At 40.7% G+C, this 19,616-nt stretch overlaps 1 protein-coding gene across 1 annotated transcript in view; it reads right to left on the bottom strand.

The window, feature by feature from the left end:
• The window catches only part of BBS9 (Bardet-Biedl syndrome 9), a 327,568-nt gene that overhangs the window by 262,977 nt on the left and 44,975 nt on the right, over positions 1-19,616 (bottom strand). Inside the window, exons 9-11 of the mRNA XM_074150186.1 lie at positions 7,136-7,317; positions 2,453-2,529; positions 631-684 (exon numbers count right to left, since the gene is read on the bottom strand). Coding sequence (XP_074006287.1) covers positions 631-684; positions 2,453-2,529; positions 7,136-7,317 — 313 coding nt within the window. The remainder of the gene's footprint in view (positions 1-630; positions 685-2,452; positions 2,530-7,135; positions 7,318-19,616) is intronic.

Below are 19,616 nucleotides of genomic sequence, written 5' to 3'. Positions count from 1 at the left end.
AAAAATAAGGTTCCATTGATACTCCCAGAACCACCTAGATTCCTCACTCAGAAATAAAAATCATGATCCTTTTTAGGCAACACCGAGGAGAAACTACACTTGCACACACATGCATGCACATGCCCTCATACTTTCATTAGAATCAGCTACAGACAGCAACTCTCAAGGACTGAAATTATGTTAGTTTTCAAATTAACTTTTCCTAGCTTTTTTTCCCACTACCAAAAGCTATGAAAGCCTTTTTACAAAAAAAGTCTTTTTTTGTTTATTGACAACTAAAAAAGCAGCTGAAGACAACAAACTTCACATTTCGAGTAAACAAACACTTACTCCCTTCGAAAAGTGTTGGTAAAATTATTCTTGTAACTTCAAAAACAACTTCATTCCATCCTAATAATGTTTTTGTGTCTGCTTCTTGATAAGTCTATAAAAAAATAAACCCCCTATTGCTTTCTGACTTCAGCAGGAGGCTGGTTAGAATGATACCTTGTCATACTAAGGAGAAGAATTACACTTGTCATTCCAAATGTTACTCATTTTCACGATCTAAGTGAAATGCACAGGAAGTGACAGGTTTATTAAAATTTGCCACGGCTATTTGAATGCTACTGTTTGAGTTGGGCACAGTACCTTTACTGTGACTGATGGTACCACCTCTGCTTTCACCTCACTGTCAATGGCTTGCTGTGAAGAAAAAGATGAAAACAGTAAATCCAATATCACACACGAATGAGCGGACACAATGAATGCAATATTACTTTCATACTATCAACTCGGTAAACAGGGAATTAATGGTAAAGGACTTATCATTCCTATGACAGACTAAAATACACAAAATACGTTTCTGAGCTCCCTCTGAAAACGTAAAGCCTCTGTTCAAAATCGCCTGCAAAAAGGATAGCAAAAGGTCATGAATGTTGTGTATATAAGCAGCTAACTTTGAAGTATATATGAATATTTGATACTGTTTTGTTTGGCACAGTACTATCCACTGCATGTTTATTTAAATTCTAGAAATACCTTCTGTTATTCAGCAGGGAAATGTGACTTCCCATCTGCCAATATATTATATACACACCATAGTATGTACTACAAAATCATCACACTCTCTCATAATCAGAAATATATGTTGAATTTCAAAAGAAAATTATAGCAGGCATCTTGCCAGTCCTGCTAATTTCTACTTTAATAGCCAATTCCATTTAATTCCAAATTCATCTTGACCTTACAGTCTATTTTAATATTTTATCCTTATATTTCATTTTGCAACAGGTCAGTCCCGACAGTTTAAGAAAATGCTTAAATTATTTGATTTTAAAGAAACATTTCACTTCTGATAGAATACCAAATTACTGACTTGAAGTTATACCTTCTCATGATAAAAGAGTAGATTAAAAACAATCTGATGTCCAATAGCCACCCTCCTTTCCATCCCAACATGCCACCAGAAGGTCTACATCTGCAAAGTTCCTAAGAAGCTGAGAAGTTGGTAGCCTCTCTGGGTTCTACAAACAGGATCTTCATTTATACATCTTATATCTTTTTCAGTTTAAAAAACATAGCTGGTTTCATACTGGCTTGTCGTACTTTCATCACTGTCTTTGGTTACCAGTGATCCTGAATCAATAGCATGGGTGCAAAGAGATTGATCCTTACCATACCCAGCTTTCAAAAATCAGCCGGACTTCCAGGATCAGAGGAGTGTAGTGTTAAATAACCAGAACGGTCCTCCACTTACTTATCGAATTCAGTTTAATACTTCTATATCCTCTTTGCTTTTACCCCATACATCACAAATGAAATCTTTTCCCGAGAGCAGAAGTAGTATCTAAAAGTCTTAGTTTCCAAGATCACTGCAGAAGCCCCAAAAACTGTTCCCACACTTGCTGTATCAATCCTTCGCCATGAAGTGTCTCACCAGATCTTTCCCTTTCTAGATGGCTACTGAAGGAACCCCCGTGAAAGCCTACCTAACAGGAAACTAAGAGACATATGGACAGCCTTGGGAAAGAGAGATTGAAGGCTGTGGTTCCATTGATATACTGAGTTAACTTACATATGAAACGGACTATTTGCACCTGGAGGGTTGAGTGAATGAGCACAGCAGTGTTAGAGCACTCTGTGGACCTAACAGTTCCGAGTGCTGTGAGCAGATTATTGCAGCTAGCCAAGGCCATGGCACGCTGTCCTTTTTTCTGCAGACAAGTGCTAAGACACTAGCACACGTTATAAAGAGGTCCCCGTATCAAAGAAGAATAGTAGAGGTAGCAGTACTAATAATAACAGAGTTTAAATAAAGGTATCAAATATACATAGAAAAGTATTAAAAAGCAGCATAAGCACAGTCACACAAGTATAAATAGGCAGTAAGCACTATCCATGATCGACCATTATTTACTTATGTACGAGACCGATCTTTTCAGAGTAATTTCCTTTTTATATAGGTACATACAGATTCTGCATCCAAATCGGGTGAAACTTCTGCTGTGACAATTACATCTCTGTGTTTTTCAGATTTGGGCAAAATACCTGAAAGAGAAAGTAAATCAGCTCTCCTTTAACAAACAAGCAACTACATTTCTAAAAAATCATACAACTTCAACAGCATCAGGTTTCAGACTTACATCATTACACCCACCAAGGAAAGGAAAAAAATAACAACGCATATGATTTTTGACCAAAGAAACTTCCCAAATTTATAAGATTTCTACAGACAACCTAAACCTGGATCACATTCTGGATGTCCAATTAATGTATGAAAAAGAATTTAGATGCATTCTATAATAAGATTTTATACCAACTATCCATGATCTCCAGAGACCTTAAGGAATTTTTAAACTTGTATCCTCAAGTGCATATACTAATACAACTATAATAAACAACTGTCTCCAAAATACACAGTATCTCCAAAATCTCATGGCACTTTCATCTAAAGAATTTGATAATGAATACATTACATACAGAGAGATCCTGTTCTTAAGAGTGTAAAATTAAAATAGATTTTAGAAATTTCTCTGCAAAAGAAGGTATGCGAAAGTTTTATGTACAGAACATTACACAGGGCTCGGTTACAATATATTACCTGATAGGTTCCAGGACTGTCAACATACAAGGGAAAGAATGCTACAAACTCATGTATATCCATGAGATAAAACCTTATGCAGATACACATACATAAAAAAGCTGTAAGGATTAAAGTGTAGGCACTTAAATACCAAGAGGAATTAAATTACATAATCTCCTCTTAAGAGGAGCCCAGAAATCCACCTCTAGGGTATTGGCATTTTTTTGAAATGCATTTTTGTTTCTTAATACTAAATGTATAGGAAAAAGAAAAACCCAAACCGCACACATATAGTTCCTAAAGTAACAAACAGTAAAGACTTATTGTAACGGGGAAATTAACTAACACAGTAATTGCATAATTGAGAGCATTAGCACATTTGAAAGCTGCAAGAATTTTATTACACCTAGGGTTCAGAACATGACCCAGAATTAGCAGACAGCACATTATCTCTGTCTAAAAAGAGGGTCAAGGGAAAAAATTTCAATGACAACAGAAAATACGTTTTCATTTGCTTGTGCTCGGAGAAAAATGCCTCCCTGTAGTACAAGGTAAAAAAGCAAAAGCAAACCCGTTCCTCCAACAGACCTACCAAAGCAGCCCAGACTGTTCCACACTGCCACAACGGCACACCACCAGTTCTCCCAGTTACACACAGCTCAGCACAGTCCATTCCCCTTGTACAGGTAAGAAAATATCTGCCTTTGCTATCCCTTCTCTATCAGTTCTCTTTAGGTTGCTTCTTCAAGCAAACTATGATGCAAGTTCTTTCACACAGTCATTTTTCTATTAAAAATAGGACAGAGATCACAACCAAAGTTTACATATAAGCATCAGATTTTTGTTACTTTTAAACTGAGCCAAAACACCTATGTTTAATCGCTTATGTCCTCCAGACTGATGAGAGTAACATTACATTTAAGTTAGTATGACAGTTAAGATTTCTAAATATTTCATGAGTTTATAATGTAAATCCTTATTCTTCAAAATGTATAAAACAGCTTAGGTTCAACAGTTTAACGGTCAGCACTGGACAGAAACACAAGACATTTATGGAAATAACTACTCTAGGGTGGGTTTTTTTACGTGATGACCTCATTCTAAATACCTTCCATGTTTGGAAGTCAAAATGAAACAAAAATTATTTCCAGATAAGGATATATACTTTCAAAACAACACAAGCTCTTACTGCACAAATGGTGAATCCAGAATCACAGAATCTTCTAGGTTGGAAGGGATCTTCAAGATCATCTTGTCCAACCATCAACCTAACTGACAAAAATAAACACCCACAAAACAACAAAATGCAACACCATCACTAAACCATGTCTCCCAGCACCACATCAACCCGGCTTTTGAACACTTCCAGGGATGGTACCTCAACCACCTCCCTGGGCAGCCCAGTCCAATGTGCAATAACCCTTTCCGGGGAAACATTTCTCCTGATATCCAATCTGAACCTCCCCTGGTGCAACTTGAGGCCATTTCCTCTTGTCCCATGGCCTGTTCCTTGGGAGAAGAGACCGACCCCCCCTGGCTACACCCTCCTTTCAGGGAGCTGGAGAGAGCGAGAAGGTCTCCCCTCAGCCTCCTCTTCTCCAGGCTAAATAACCCTAGCTCCCTCAGCCTCTCCTCACAAGACTTGTTCTCCAGACCCCTCACCAGCTCCCTTGCCCTTCTCTGGACCCGCTCCAGCCCCTCAATGGCTTCTTTGTGGGAACGGACCCAAAACTGGACACAGCCCTCGAGGTGGGGCCTCACCAGTGCCCAGTCCAGGGGGACCATCACCTCTCGAGTCCTACTCTCCACGCTGTTCCTGACACAGGCCAGGATGCTGGTGGCCTTCTTGGCCACCTGGGCACCCTGCTGGCTCCTGTTCAGCCCACAGTCCACCAACACCCCCAGGTCCTTTTCTGCCAGGCAGCTCCAGACACTCTGCCCCAAGCCTGGAGCGCTGCAGGGGATTGCTGTGACCCAAGGGCAGGACCCGGCACTTGGCCTTGTTGAACCTCATCCCATTGGCCTCGGCCCATCCATCCAGCCTGGCCAGATCCCTCTGCAAAGCCTTTCTACCCTCCAGCAGGTCGACACTCCCACCCAACTTGGTGTCATCTGCGAACTGACTGAGTTCAGTCTGCAAACTTACTGAGAAGACAGAAAAGTCAATGGCTCATTGTAAAGATCATGCTTAAGAGTAACTTAATGGTGACCAGCGTTCAAGGGTGGTTTGTATTCAACCAGACACAATGACCAGTTATTTTAAGACTTAGCTAAAGCTCTAAGAAAAAAGCCAAAATGAAACAAAGCCAAAACATCTGAAACCAAAAGGCATTCTTCATAAATAAAAGTTTTGTTGTAAAAAAGTTTAACCGGATATAAAACGTGTGAGAAAGTCAAACACAACATCATTAGAGTATCTTTGCACAGCAAAAACAGCATTCACTAAAAAAAATTCATCTGAAAACACCACTGTAACACCTTAGACCAGATTAGAGAGATTGAGGAAGAAAAAAAAATTAAGAGGAAGAGAGAATGGGGAAAAAAATCAACAATATTCACAGTAATCTTGTTCATCATACCATGACAGATATTAGAGAAGTTACAAGGGACAGCTATGATTCCTTTCTCTCTTTCTGTATCTTCCACATAACATGTTAAAACTAGCAAAGAAAAGGTCATTCACTTCAAATGGATTTATTCCTTTCATCCTGCTTTTCTCTCCCTTGGCCACGATAGCTGGGCAAAGCTGTCAAATACTTACAAAGAAGGGCTGTGGTAAAAATCAGAGGAATTTACATATATCTACATGCTTAAATAACCTATTACTTGATTTATATAATTAAAAACCTGGTATTAGTCTATCACAACAATGGACAAAGTTATATGCAATTACAAAAAAGAAATCTTTGAGTTGTAGAATCAAACTCATGATGGCAGATAAATTATTTGTCTATTATTATCTATTATTTTCTAGGAATTTCAACTGTGAGCTTTTTCACTGCCTTTTCCACGCAGAAAGCCACGACTATTTCTTTAGTGCATTTTAAGAGCACACTAACTATCACCAGGAGATTTTAATTGGTTCTTTCTATTGGTCTAAGATTTTTCCATAGTTTCCTGTAAAATCACATGCTTCCAATTTCCTGTGCAAATCAGCTACACTGTTTACAAACTCAGTTATGAAAACACAAACTTTGAAGGATCTCTGTAGAAATTATGTGCCCTCACTTGAACAAAATCAATGCAAGTTATTAGCAATGTATGTAGATTCAAGATTCAAGAGCATATCATGATCAGTTATTGGGGTATTTTGACATCGCACTACATTCTTGAAATACAATCGCTTTTGAAAGAAGTTAAAGCAACAGAAAGGTTGCTTTAACAAAAGACTTTCTTTGTTCTTTACATGGCTTAGGAAGCCATTTGTAATGATAAAACAGAATTTGGCAATTCTTTCACTCTGAAGCCTAAGTATACCAGACCATTGCTGCGAAATTCCTTAAGTTTTCTTGCATTTGGGTAGTACCTGCACTGACAGGGTTTTCTGAATCCTTGCACTAGTGAGAATTATCTGCAGCCTGACACAGAATCATAGAATTGTCCAGGTTGGAAGGGACCTTTCAGATCATCGAGTCCAACCATCAACTGAACTCTGATCAAAACCATCACTAAACCATGTCTCTAAGCACTATGTCAACCCGGCTTTTAAATACCTCCAGGGATGGGGCCTCAACCACTGCCCTGGGCAGCCCAGTCCAATGTGCAATAACCCTTTCCATGGAAACATTTCTCCTAATATCCAATCTGAACCTCCCCTGGTGCAACTTGAGGCCATTTCCTTATACATAAACATCTTGAAAGTTCCAACAGGCATTATAACAATGCAAACAAAAAACTCTGTATCCAAGGGCTTTCCAGTCTAAGATTTTGTTTGTACACTTTTTTATTAAAACCTAAACTTCATTATGGTTAAAGTATGAAAATAAAAAAATATTGTGGAGTGAGTAATTATCTTAAAGAAAAGTCAGGTGGTTAAAAATACGTACAACTATAGAAAAGGAAGAAGTGTACCTTGTGTTTTTGTGGCCTCCTTGATGATTTTCTGGAGCTCTTTCATTTCAGCTTCGAATTCTTCATAGTTTATTTCCCTAGACTCAACCCTAGGAGCCTGGAAGAATGAAGGATCAGTTCCAAGGTAGGAACACTGAAGATGCCCATTGTCACTCAGAGTGACTATAACACCCTTCAAGTCTCTGCATAAAAAAAAAAAATAAAGCTCATTAAGAAGCTGGGAAGAATCACAGCAGCAGTAACATTGAGTCTATGCTGCTTCTACTGTTCCATCTACAAATATAATGGAACTTTTGGTAAAAGAATCTCATTAAAACCAGGAAGAACTCAACAATATTTATTCTTCAATTCAGATGTGTTTATTAATATTATTCCCACTTATTGGAATCACACCTAAGAACCAGTCTGTGCTAGACAGAGGGCTAAAACATCACCCAAGCATCTCAATCTGTATAATCAAGCCAGACGAAGGAAAGGGTTAGGACAAACAAGCTCAGCATACAGTACACTTGTAACCTTTTTTTATTCACAAATTGTTGCTTAGTTTTTTGAAGTATGGATATTCAGGATGGTATGCAGGAAGAGGAATTAGCTAAACGGAACAACAAGTAAGGGAAGAAGGGATTAGAAGAAATCACAAACAGATGGAAGATGTTTACAGTGAAGACAGCAGTTGGACTTCGATGGCATCGGTAGGACCCCTAACCGACTCTTTGACTGCCACTGCAGCTCCTACACTGGCTTCAAACCCTGGCTGGCTCTTCCCTGTGGTATCTTGCTGAAAGGAAGCCACATGGATCCAGAAAGTTCCCCTTATACCACTCTGGATCAATACAAACGAGTGTTTTACTACCTACACTCAAGACACTTTTCTCCCAAGGGAACAGTACTTCATTGAACTCACTCCTACAAAAATCTCACTCATTTTGCTTATCTGATCATATACCACGGAAATGCAAGATTTAAGAAAGTATTTAACAAATTATGAGACAACAGGGAGTACTGCCAACAACTGCCATATAAAGAGATCAAATTTAACTCTTATATATAAAACTTTGTTTTGAGAAGAAAGCCAAGTGCACTATCCCACTAATTGAACCCATGTAAAACATTTATAAGTGTTGAAGCATAAAGAATTAACAAAAATTCTTTTAATTTACACACGCTGATACCTTTCAAGCGCCTCCTCTACTACAATCCTCATTAAAAACCAAGCAGTTATATAAAAAAGTAGAATTCTTTCTGGTTTCTTCTGCTGTCTTGTAGCATGGCTCAAGTACACACAGAGAGGAAACCTCATTGCAAAGCTTTCCAGGGTAACAATAATTATAAAAGCAAAGAGATGTTACAGATTGATTTCGATAACTGATTGGACAGTCCAAAATGCCTTTTTACAGAACACTAAGGTCACAATCCCAGTGGTGGTTTCACAACTACAGTAAAATATTCTGGAAAAACTATGTTGTTACTGAGATCACCTGAACTCCGTACAGTTATATTACAGCTGCATACAGAAATGAAGACCCTATTGGGCCCTACACAAATAAGTAGTTGCTGCAGATAAGTTTAAGCTTTCTCTTTCTACAGCAAGTAAGTTTTACTCAGTGAATGAAATAAATCTCCTGGTTGAACTACTAATGTATGGAAACTGGTTGAGGTTTTTTTGGACAACAGGTATCCCCAGAGAGTCCTTTACTGCAGGTGGAACATGCAAATCTGAAGTGCCTTCTGGAAGAGAACACACATAATGGGGCTCAAAGCACGCTGTTCCCTTTAGTTTCTAGTATAGAAACTCAGGTTAAACAGAAACGGTCTTCTCTTTTAGGGCCATGAAGATGATCAGAGGGCTGGAGCACCTCTCCTATGAGGACAGGCTGAGAGAGCTGGGGTTGTTCAACCTGGAGAAGAGAAGGCTCCGGGGAGACCTTACAACGGCCTTCCAGTACCTGAAGGGGCTACAGGAGAGATGGGGAGGGACTCTTTATCAGGGAGTGGAGGCATAGGACAAGGGGTAACTCTTTTAAACTGAAAGAGGGGAGATTTAGATTAGAAATAGTGAAGAAATTCTTTGCTGTGAGGGTGGTGAGACACTGGAACAGGTTGCCCAGAGAAGCTGTGGCTGCCCCATCCCTGGAGGGGTTCAAGGCCAGGCTGGATGGGGCTTTGAGCAACCTGGTCTGGTGGGAGGTGTCCCTGCCCATGGCAGGGGGGTTGGAACTGGATGATCTGTAAGGTCCCTTCCAACTCTAACCATTCTATGATTCTAACAATACTGTTCCTATTGCCACAGAAAAGCTTCCAGTCCACACCACAATTTTTAACTTTAACATTAACATTACAAAAGCTCAGCAAGCTGTAATAGGAAGCTGTCTTTGGAAGCACCATAAGGCTGGAGATGCCAAGTCTCCCTGACAAATACTTTCAGATAAGGAAGTAGAAGATTTAACACTGATTTTCAACTTACATATTCAGTACTCCTGTGAATGTGATAGCCTATTTGTGACCTGTAAGTTTAGGGTTTGCATCTGTTATTTCTGACAGATTGTAAACTCTCAATCCAAAGTGAGAGGACATAGAACTACGCACGAGTCCTGGTTTCTCTGGCTGCTTGAATATTTGTTGCCGACTATAGTTGGCTTACTTGCTCAGACTGGGTTTGTTGTTGGATTACATGCAGAACTGGTCATCCTAGTTTTCTTATGTCCAAAAAGCTCTGTACAACACACCTGTGCTATATTTATGGAATTCTGGATGGCACACAGTACAAATACATTGGACTAATGCTGAGATCTGTATACAGAATCGCAGAATCTTCATGACTGGAAGGGACCTCTGAGATCATCGAGTCCAACCATAAACACACACACAAAAAAAAAACCAACCCAACAATCTCAGGCACTAGAGCATGCCCTGAAGTGCCATGTCTACATGTTTCTTAAATACCTCCAGGGATGGCGACTCCACCACCTCCCTGGGCAGGCTGTTCCAGTGCCTGACCACCCTCCCAGTAAAGTTATTCTTCCTGATATCTAATCTAAACCTCGCCTGCCCCAACTTCAGACCATTTCCTCTGCTCCTGTCATTCTTCCCTTGGGAGAAGAGGCCAACACCCACCTCTCTACCCCCTCCTTTCAGGGAGTTGTAGAGGGCAATGAGGTCTCCCCTCAGCCTCCTCTTCTCCAAACTAAACATGCCCAGTTCCCTCAGCCTCTCCTCGTATGACTTGTTCTCCAGACCCCCCACCAGCTTGGTGGCTCTCCTCTGGACACGCTCCAGCAGCTCAATGTCCTTCCTGTGGTGAGGGGCCCAGAACTGAACACAGCCCTCGAGGTGAGGCCTCACCAGTGCCCAGGACAGAGGCACGAACAGCACAAGAAGACAGACTATTGTGAATACTTCGCCCATACACAGCCTTGGCAAGGTATGCAAATAACACCTCACCTATAGGACTTTGCTTGCTGCCTGCCAAGTGTTTGCAAAGAACTTTGTCATTCTGGCCACAGGCACAGCAAAGTCTTTAAAAAAGGGATATTGTTGAAGCAGATGCTACCAAATACACTGCCCCACGCTCTTCTATTTAGTTACAGCAAATACTGATGTTGCTTTAAAAAAAAAATGGGGACAAGAGAAACTGCATCATGAGGTTTTTCCGCAACTGCAGAAAACAGACACCTGAAGAAAGAAAGAAAGAAAACAGACACCTGAAAACAAGACAATTTCCAAAATCTTCCAGCAATGGCTTTGGACCATCTTAAAATTTCTTTCCTGAGGCCATGAATCTGTTAAGCTAAGAAGGAAAGACATACGAGTCAACCATCCCTGGAGGGATTTAGAAGCCATGTAGACGTGGCACCTAGGGACATGGTTTAGTGGTGGACTTGACAGTGTTAGGTTTACTATTGGATGCCATCTTAAAGGTCTTTCCCAACCTAAGTGATTCTATGAAGACATCTGAATGTAAATCAAAAGGGCATGCAGAAATGTAGCTACGCTGTTAGCGATAAATCTTTGATGATATACTAAATTATAATACATCCAAAAGTGGTTTGTGCATGCAGTCTTTCCTATGTCCCTTTTAAATTGGCAATCATCTGCAGATAATCACTGATAATAATATCAATTATCAAAAACTCACAATAATCAAATGAAACCAACTCAAATCAACGAGGTGATTTTCCTATATAAATTAAGCTTTTCTTAACTTCTGAGTTTAAGCCAGCATTACAGAATGCACATTCAAAAACTCTATCTTAAAAGAAATTCATTTCAACCAACTTTCCTGTTAGTCAGGACATCTTTTAAGTCTGCAGTAGCTCAGAGACAAAGGCATTGGTTTAGGAAAGCAGCATTACAAATGAGAGTTTTCCTTTGCTTCAGTTACCGCTCTGCTGAGTCCTAAGACTGTTAAAGATCGAAGATATTCAAATATTAAAAAAAAAAAAAAAAAAAAGCCTTTTTCAGTAATCTTTCCTTGTTAAAGCTGTCTGTGAATTTGTACATCAATAGAAACAATAAGAAAAATATGGGTAACCAGTTATAACATATGATTTCTCTGTTGGAGTGTTTGTTAGCCAGTCAAGAATGCTTTATTTTTCTCAAGCTTTTACAACAGTGGTTAAAGACAGCAGAGGGAGGGGGAGCATATTTAACAGTTTTATAGTAATTTCCCCACAGCTACTGCAGTCGTACAATATCCCTGCAAATACCATTACTTCATTTGGCACATTTTGCATACAATCTGGAATTACAATTGCTTGTTAAATTTCTTTTACTGTAAGCTTTTTTTTTTTTTACTATATATCACACAATAGTCAAAGTAATAGCAAACCTAAGGAGACACTTTACAGTGAGGAACTCAAAGTATGAAGCAAATTATTCTGGTATCTAAAATAACTTTACAGTACAAAACAACTCCTACACACATATGGTAATAATTTGAAAAACTACCTTTTATTGGATTCTGGGTAATAATAATGTCATATGCTTTTTGTAGATCTTCTCTTACTAAACAAATTGCTCACACCATAATTCTTGAAGAAATTAAAATACTTTGCATGTTTCCAGTCTGATCACTCAAATAATTGACTTAGAAGTTGAATCTGTAATTGGGAGTCCTACTTGAATGACACAAGTTAAGCTGTGGACAACTCTTAGGACAAGGTCTGGTTATTGACATCATTTACAGCTTTAATTATTAATATTTCTAATAGCACATAAAAATTCTATCTCAATTTCAGAAGTAGTCTTAATTGATATTACTCATACCAATCATTTTAGAAAACAAGATGCTCCGCAATACTACTTTCAGTCCTTTATTGATAATGTATTATTTATAAACTATTAAATTAGGAAACTAATTCCTGAATTGGGATCAAGCATTTTGAATCCAATTCTCTCATCATCCTCTGAAGTAATTATATGCAAACAATAGCACTTTTTAGTTTAGTGCTTTTGAAAACCCAAATTGTTCTAAGTTTCACTACCATTTCAATGTCACTTTAGCTGTAACCGTGTGAAGTATTGGATAAAATGCTGAAGGGATATCAGACTAGGAGTAATAAACCATAAGAATTTTCTAACATGAACTAACAGGAGTAAAAGCCAAAAGCCCACCTTACTCCTGTTAAACACACGCTCCAAAATCAGACCTTCCGCTGTATATTTAAAGTATACGTGGCGCGATTCAGTGCCAGCTACCACCAATTTTTAACTGGGTTTGGATATCTGTCAAACAACTTCGGGCTCCTTTGATAGCCCCCTTCTCATTAAAAAAAAAAATCTTTGTTCAACTTTACATCAAAAGTAATACTTATATGTGTAAGACTTCCCCATTCAGCTATTACACATGAAATCAGATCATCTGTTTGCTCTCAGAAACTGGAATTCTTTTAAGGCTGTTTATATTGTGTATTTAACACGCTTTGCACACTCTGCAGAGGAGAAGCCAACATATAATGTAAATATGGTGTTCAATTATAATTTTTTAACAATCTGTAGTTATATTGAATATCGCTAGGTGGTAAATAATTTGTGTTGTTGCTTTACAGAAGAGCGCTCTTTATCTTTCCCATTTGTGGGATAGTTTAGGATTGCTGACCTTAACAGAATAGCAGACACAAATCTAGTTTAAAGAAATCATGAAATATATTGAAGAGGAAGAGAGAAATGAAACGTGTTTTCACCTTGATAACCAGTGGAAAAGCAGTTAACAAAAGAGAAGTTGGGATTAGTACAGGTCGACACCGCTCCCCGCTTACAAGCACTGAAATTCGCTGAGAACTAGAACGTGACCATTTTGAATGCCTGAAGGATTCTCCAGCTACGAGGCCTCATCCAGCATTTACACTCTCTACTTGGGAGCAAAGACGTTTTCACTGCACCTTTACACGGTGACACCACGCAGCAAAACAGCAAATTAGTGCCTTACTGCGTGACAAATTTAGACAAGTCTTTAGCTCATGCTTTCTCTTTGAAAGAGACTCTTTGCCCAAAGGGCCAAACGCCATCCAGTGACCAAATAAAAAGGAGCATCTTTCACCAATCAACAAAATGAAAAAAAAAAAAAAAAAGCAATGGAAATTAATTGTTTTTACTTTTACTGCCAAGTTAAATACAAACATTACTCACAAGATTTTGGGTCAGGGGTCTTTTCTGCCAGACCCCTACTGCCACCTGCAGGGCAGCGCAGCAGAAGGAACAGACATCCACACACACCATCATCTTCTGGTTCCTTCAGGCGGGGGACACACACACACCCCCCGGCACGGGCAAGTTAGACGTGCAAATTAAGCTCATGCTACAAATTACATATAAAATTGATTTTTATCTGAAAGATTAACCAACTTAGTTTCTTGTCGTTTTAAATATAAAATCAAAACTATTTCAAAAGCTGTGAAGGTTTTATTAAAAACTAAACTAGCCGGCTATATAAAGTAGAAAAAACCCGAATATTCAGAGTGATGACACAGAAACACATGATTCATAGATTGGTCCAGGCCAGAAGGGACCTCCAAAGGTCATCTAGTCCGACCTCCCCGCAGTCAGCAGGGACACCCCCAACTAGACCAGGTTGCCCAGGGCCTCGTCGAGCTTCACCTTGAATATCTCAAGGGAAGGGGCCTCAACCACCTCCCTGGGCAACCCGTTCCAGTGTTCCACCACCCTCATGGTAAAGAACTTTTTCCTAATATCCAATCTAAATCTCCCCTTCTCCAACTTAAAGCCATTGCCCCTCGTCCTGTCACTGCAGGCCTTTGTAAACAGACCCTCCCCAGCCTTCCTGTAGGCCCCCCTCAGGTACTGGAAGGCCGCTATGAGGTCTCCCCGGAGCCTCCTCTTCTCCAGGCTGAACAACCCCAGCTCCCTCAGCCTGTCCTCGTAGCAGAGGTGCTCCAGCCCCCTGATCATTTTGGTGGCCCTCCTCTGGACCCGCTCCATCAGGTCCATGTCCTTTCTATATTGAAAGACATGATCTTGCTTTAGGCAAAACAATGTAAAGATCTCTGAAGTATAATATTCAAGGAAGAGTTCATAACTTCCACATCGCGTTTCTTACTATCACAGTTCCATATCTAAGGCACTTAATGGCATTATCTGAATTGAAAATGAATGCGAGGACTGGTAAGAAACCCTGAGCCTCTCAGTCAGAGCTCCAAATAATAAGAAACAAGAGAAATTACATTGTGATCTTATTTATGACGGCACCAGTATTAGCAATAAGAAAGAAATTAAGACCAACTGTGACACACCTAAAACATTTCCATGCTTCACTCCCTCTGTAGCTATACCAAGCAGTACATATTTCTTCATCTGCACCTCCCTCGACTGAATTCTCAAATCTGTTCCACAGCCAGACTCCCTCACCAGCAGACAGGTACGCAGGAGCTTCCAAAGGCTGTACCAAAAGGTAGCAGCTACAGCACCACGAATATAGGATCTGGAGGGCCTCAGAAGTTTATCCTTCACCTTAACCTTCTCCTTTCCCACTTCAAGATAGTGGTTAGAGCCCATTTCACTCCAGGCAAGCTGGGGAGGCCCCCTGCATCTCTGCTTCCGATAATAAAGAGATGCAACGTGCTATACTGATAAAATCTACACTCTAGCAAGTTCATTGTTTTAGGTAAAGCTTATTCTTGACTGTTGGCTTCATACAAGCTAGTATTAGACACTAAACGAGGAAAATTAGACAACCCACAGATAACAGAGTGGTTAACAAGAATAACCGTGATGTGTCTTTACCACAGATTTTTTTCTGAAAGGACTGAATAATTAGATAACTTTAAAAACACTCAACTCAAATTTATTTCCATCTCTTTCTCCACACAGTTTGAGAGTGAAGTGTCTCCAAGCTTTAAAATTCACCAGCATTTCAGGCACGAAAAAGCACGTATGCTCTTACTTTTAACAATACTTCTCCTTGTCCCTTCAGCCTGTCTTGTAAAAAACAAAGCTGCTCTTAAAGAGCATCTCTGGCACTTTGTATCAATAGCTGGCTCTCACCTCCATACTTTAACACAGATGTCCCGCTTGCTGGTCCTCCTATGAAAAAATGTCTTTCATTTTAATAGCATAACAACAAAGACCTTCAAAATCGACAGCCATTCATAACGACTGTTTTTCAAGTAAGATGTCCAGCATTTCCACGGGCAGAGCAAGTGTCACAATACACCCAGAAGCTCCAGCCTACTGCTCAATATCCATCTCCAAGACTGAGATAAGAACCCGATACAGCTCTGTTCTACTTTATCACAACATGAACAGGCCCGGAGAAATTGCAGGTTAGCCAAAGAAAAAACATGCGTATTGCTTAAAAAGCAAGTATTTTATTTTAAATACTTGAGGGGGAGTTACTTGCCTTCTTGTTCTTGATCAGTTAGAGTTTCCACCTTTAAGGCTTTCCCTAGAACCGTGAGGGTAAGAATATTCTAAGTGTTATTCTAAAGTAAGTTGAAACCCTTACAAAACCATATGACTATAAAAAGTAGGCTTTTCGAAAAAGCAAATAAGTGATATGCAATAAAATTAGGAGAGCTGGCAATACAGGCATATGCTTAATATCATACAGTAAATACCATTTGACACTAACTTGCTAGAAAGCTCAGTCATGAATCACCGCGTAAGCCGGACGTAGTATCTGGCACATCTACCTCTTTTCCAGGACCAGAATCCCATCCATATTCTGTGGCTAAGCTACAGACATTAAAGTTATGTCTTCACAAGATCTTTAAAAAGGGTAATATTTTGTACTGCCGTCTCTTGACAATCCATTGGCAATTCAGTGATGAAAAACACAGTATTATTTTATTATTTTTTTTTTTTTGCTTAAAAACATTTCTTTAAAATGCATTTATCTTTAAGTAGAAAGATTCTAGAATTCTCTGCATTTAACTTCTCAGATCAGGTAACACTCTTACAGAACACTCCAATAAAAATTTCTATATATCCATGTATATAACTGAACAGTTCATACAGTGCGTCATAACTGGCATTGCTTCTATTACAGCATTACTACACAGAAAAAGGAAAAATCTTTCAACAAACTATAAAGTTTGATTCCTGCAGTTTTCTTTCCATAAAACCATGTAATAAGTGCTAAGTTTTGCTGGTTTTCTATGCAAGTTTTGCCATTTGCATACGGAGATTCTTCAAGAGTTGTGGTAGCTGTGGTGATATCACTTAGAATAAGGAATAACAGATGGGCTGGAATGAAGAACAAAGTATTTTCAAGCATCTGGATGGCTAGAAATGCAATGACAGGGGGTTTATTTTGACTCCACCCATTATTACCCTATATGTGATTGCACTTTTGCACCTTACATACTACAATACTTCATATTTTTTTCTAGTTAAACTCAGTTCCTGTTGCCTTTCTACTGTTTGGAGAGCCCAGCTACACTAAGTATAGAACCATAGAATGGTTAGAGTTGGAAGGGACCTTAAAGATCATCGAGTTCCAGCCCCCCTGCCATGGGCAGGGACATCTCCCACCAGACCAGGTTACTCAAAGCCCCATCCAGACTGGTCTTGAACCCCTCCAGGGATGGGGCATCCACAACTTTCCTGGGCAACCTGGGCCAGGGTCTCACCACCCTCACAGGAAAGAATTTCTCCCTAATACCTGATCTAAATCTCCCCTCTGATCATCTTCGTGGCCCTCCGCTGGACCCGTTCCAACAGGTCCATGTCCTTCCTGTGCTGAGAACTCCAAAGCTGGGCACAGTATTCCAGGTGGGGTTTCACCAAAGCAGAGGAGTAGAATCACCTCCCGTGACCTGCTGGCCACACTTCTCTTGATGCAGCCCAGGATGGGGTTGGCTTTCTGGGCTGCCAGTGCACGTTGCCGGCTCATGCTGAGCTTCTCATCCACCAACACCCCCAGGTCCCTCTCCTCAGGGCTGCTCTCCAGCCATTCTCTCCCCAACCTGTATTTGTGCCTGGGATTGCCACGTCCCAGGTGCAGGACCCTGCACTTGGCCTGGTTGAACTTCATGCAGATTGCACAAGCCCATCTCTCCAGCCTGTCCAGGTCCCTCTGGATGCAATCCCTTCCCTCCAGCATGTCAACTGTGCCACCAAGTTTGGTGTCGTTGGCAAACTTGCTGAGGGTGCACTCAATCCCGCTGTCCATGTCTCCGACAAAGATGTTGAACAGCACTGGTCCCAGTACCGACCCCTGAGGAACTCCACTCGTCACTGGCCGCCAATTGGACATTGAGCCATTGACCACAACCCTTTGAGTGCAGCCATCCAGCCAGCTCCTTATCCACCGAGTGGTCCATCCATCAAACCCATGACTTTCCAATTTTGAGACCAGGATGTCATGCATGACAGTGTCAAATGCTTTGCATAAGTCCAGGTAGATGACGTCTGTTGCTCTGCCCTTGTCCACCAAGTCTGTGGCAGTATTGTAAAATGCCACCAAATTTCTCAGGCACAATTTGCCCTTGGTGAAGCCATGTTGGCTGTCTCCAATCACCTCCTTATTTTCCACGTGCCTTAGAAGGCAGGATCCAGGAGGATCTGCTCCATGATCTTGCCAGGCACAGAGGTGAGACTGACTGGCCTATAGTACCCTGGGTCTTCTTTTTTTCCTTTTTTTGAACATAGGGGTTATGTTCCCCTTTTCCCAGTCAGTGGGAACTTCACCAGAAGTTTCTCAAATATGATGGAAAGTGGCTTAGGAACTTCATCCGCCAGCTCCCTCAGGACCCGTGGATGGATTTTGTCAGGTCCCATGGACTTATGTACCTTCAGGTTCCTTAGATGGTCTTGAACCTGGTCTTCTCCTACAGTGGATGGTTCTTCATTCTCATAGACCCTGTTTTTGCCTTCCGTGACTTGGGCAGTGTGGTTAGAGCCCTTGCCTGTGAAGACTGAGGCAAAAAAGTTGTTGAGTAGCTCAGCCTTATCCATATCCTGGGTGGCCAGGTCTCCCGTTTCCTTCCGGAGAGGGCCCACAACTTCCCTAGTCAAACTTGAGGCCATTTCCTCTTGTCCCATCGCCTGGGACTTGGGAGAAGAGACTGACCCCACCCTGGCTACACCCTCCTTTCAGGGAATTGGAGAGAGCGAGGAGGTCTCCCCTCAGCCTCCTTTTCTCCAGGCTGAACACCCCCAGCTCCCTCAGCCTCTCCTCACAAGACTTGCTCTCCAGACCCCTCACCAGCTCCGTTGCCCTTCTCTGGACCCGCTCCAGCCCCTCAATGGCTTTTTTGTGGGAAGGGGCCCAAAACTGGACACAGCCCTCGAGGTGGGGCCTCACCAGTGCCCAGTGGAGGGGGACCATCACCTCCCGAGTCCTGCTCACCACGCTGTTCCGGACACAGGCCAGCTCATCTTTATTTTTAGTGTCAGAAAGTAGTAAAGCATACCACATTTTTTAAACAGAAAGCCAGAAGCAGCACAGCTCTGACACACGTTTGTCCTAGACTTCTCCCCACCTTTCAGGCCATTGGGTCTAAACACACAGACATTCCTTCATTTACCAGTACCTGTAGACCAAGGTTTGTATAACTAGATTGCTGTCTCTCCACCCTCTACAGAGCAAAACCCCAAACCAAACCCTAGCATTAGTAGTTCTGTGGGAATTCTGAATCCAGCTAGCAAAAAGATCTGGGACAAATTAGTAGGCTCTCAAAATTCTCACTGAGATCAAACTACCGAGTGTTAAAGTTCACATGGAACAGGCAGAATCTACACAAACTTCTCAGAGGCATTATTGAAACAGATAGTTCAATAGCACGAGTTTCCAAACAAATTATTTTATATACAAAAATTAGTACAACCTGGTGTTGTAAAAATCAATGCCTTTTTCATTTTTTTTCTGACACATTTTTTCCAGACTTCAAAAGCTGTACTGTCATATCCTGCATAATCAACTTTTCGTTTCTACTAACTGGCCTACTGAGACTATTCATTATATTTTACTTGTAAGACCTGTTGGATGAAAGCCAGCACAACTCTCTCCAGAGAGTCTAAAAAA

The sequence above is a fragment of the Numenius arquata genome, chromosome 7 (genome assembly GCF_964106895.1).
Source record: "Numenius arquata chromosome 7, bNumArq3.hap1.1, whole genome shotgun sequence".
NCBI classification, from domain to species: Eukaryota; Metazoa; Chordata; class Aves; order Charadriiformes; family Scolopacidae; genus Numenius; species Numenius arquata.
This window is presented reverse-complemented; position numbering and strand designations above follow the sequence as displayed.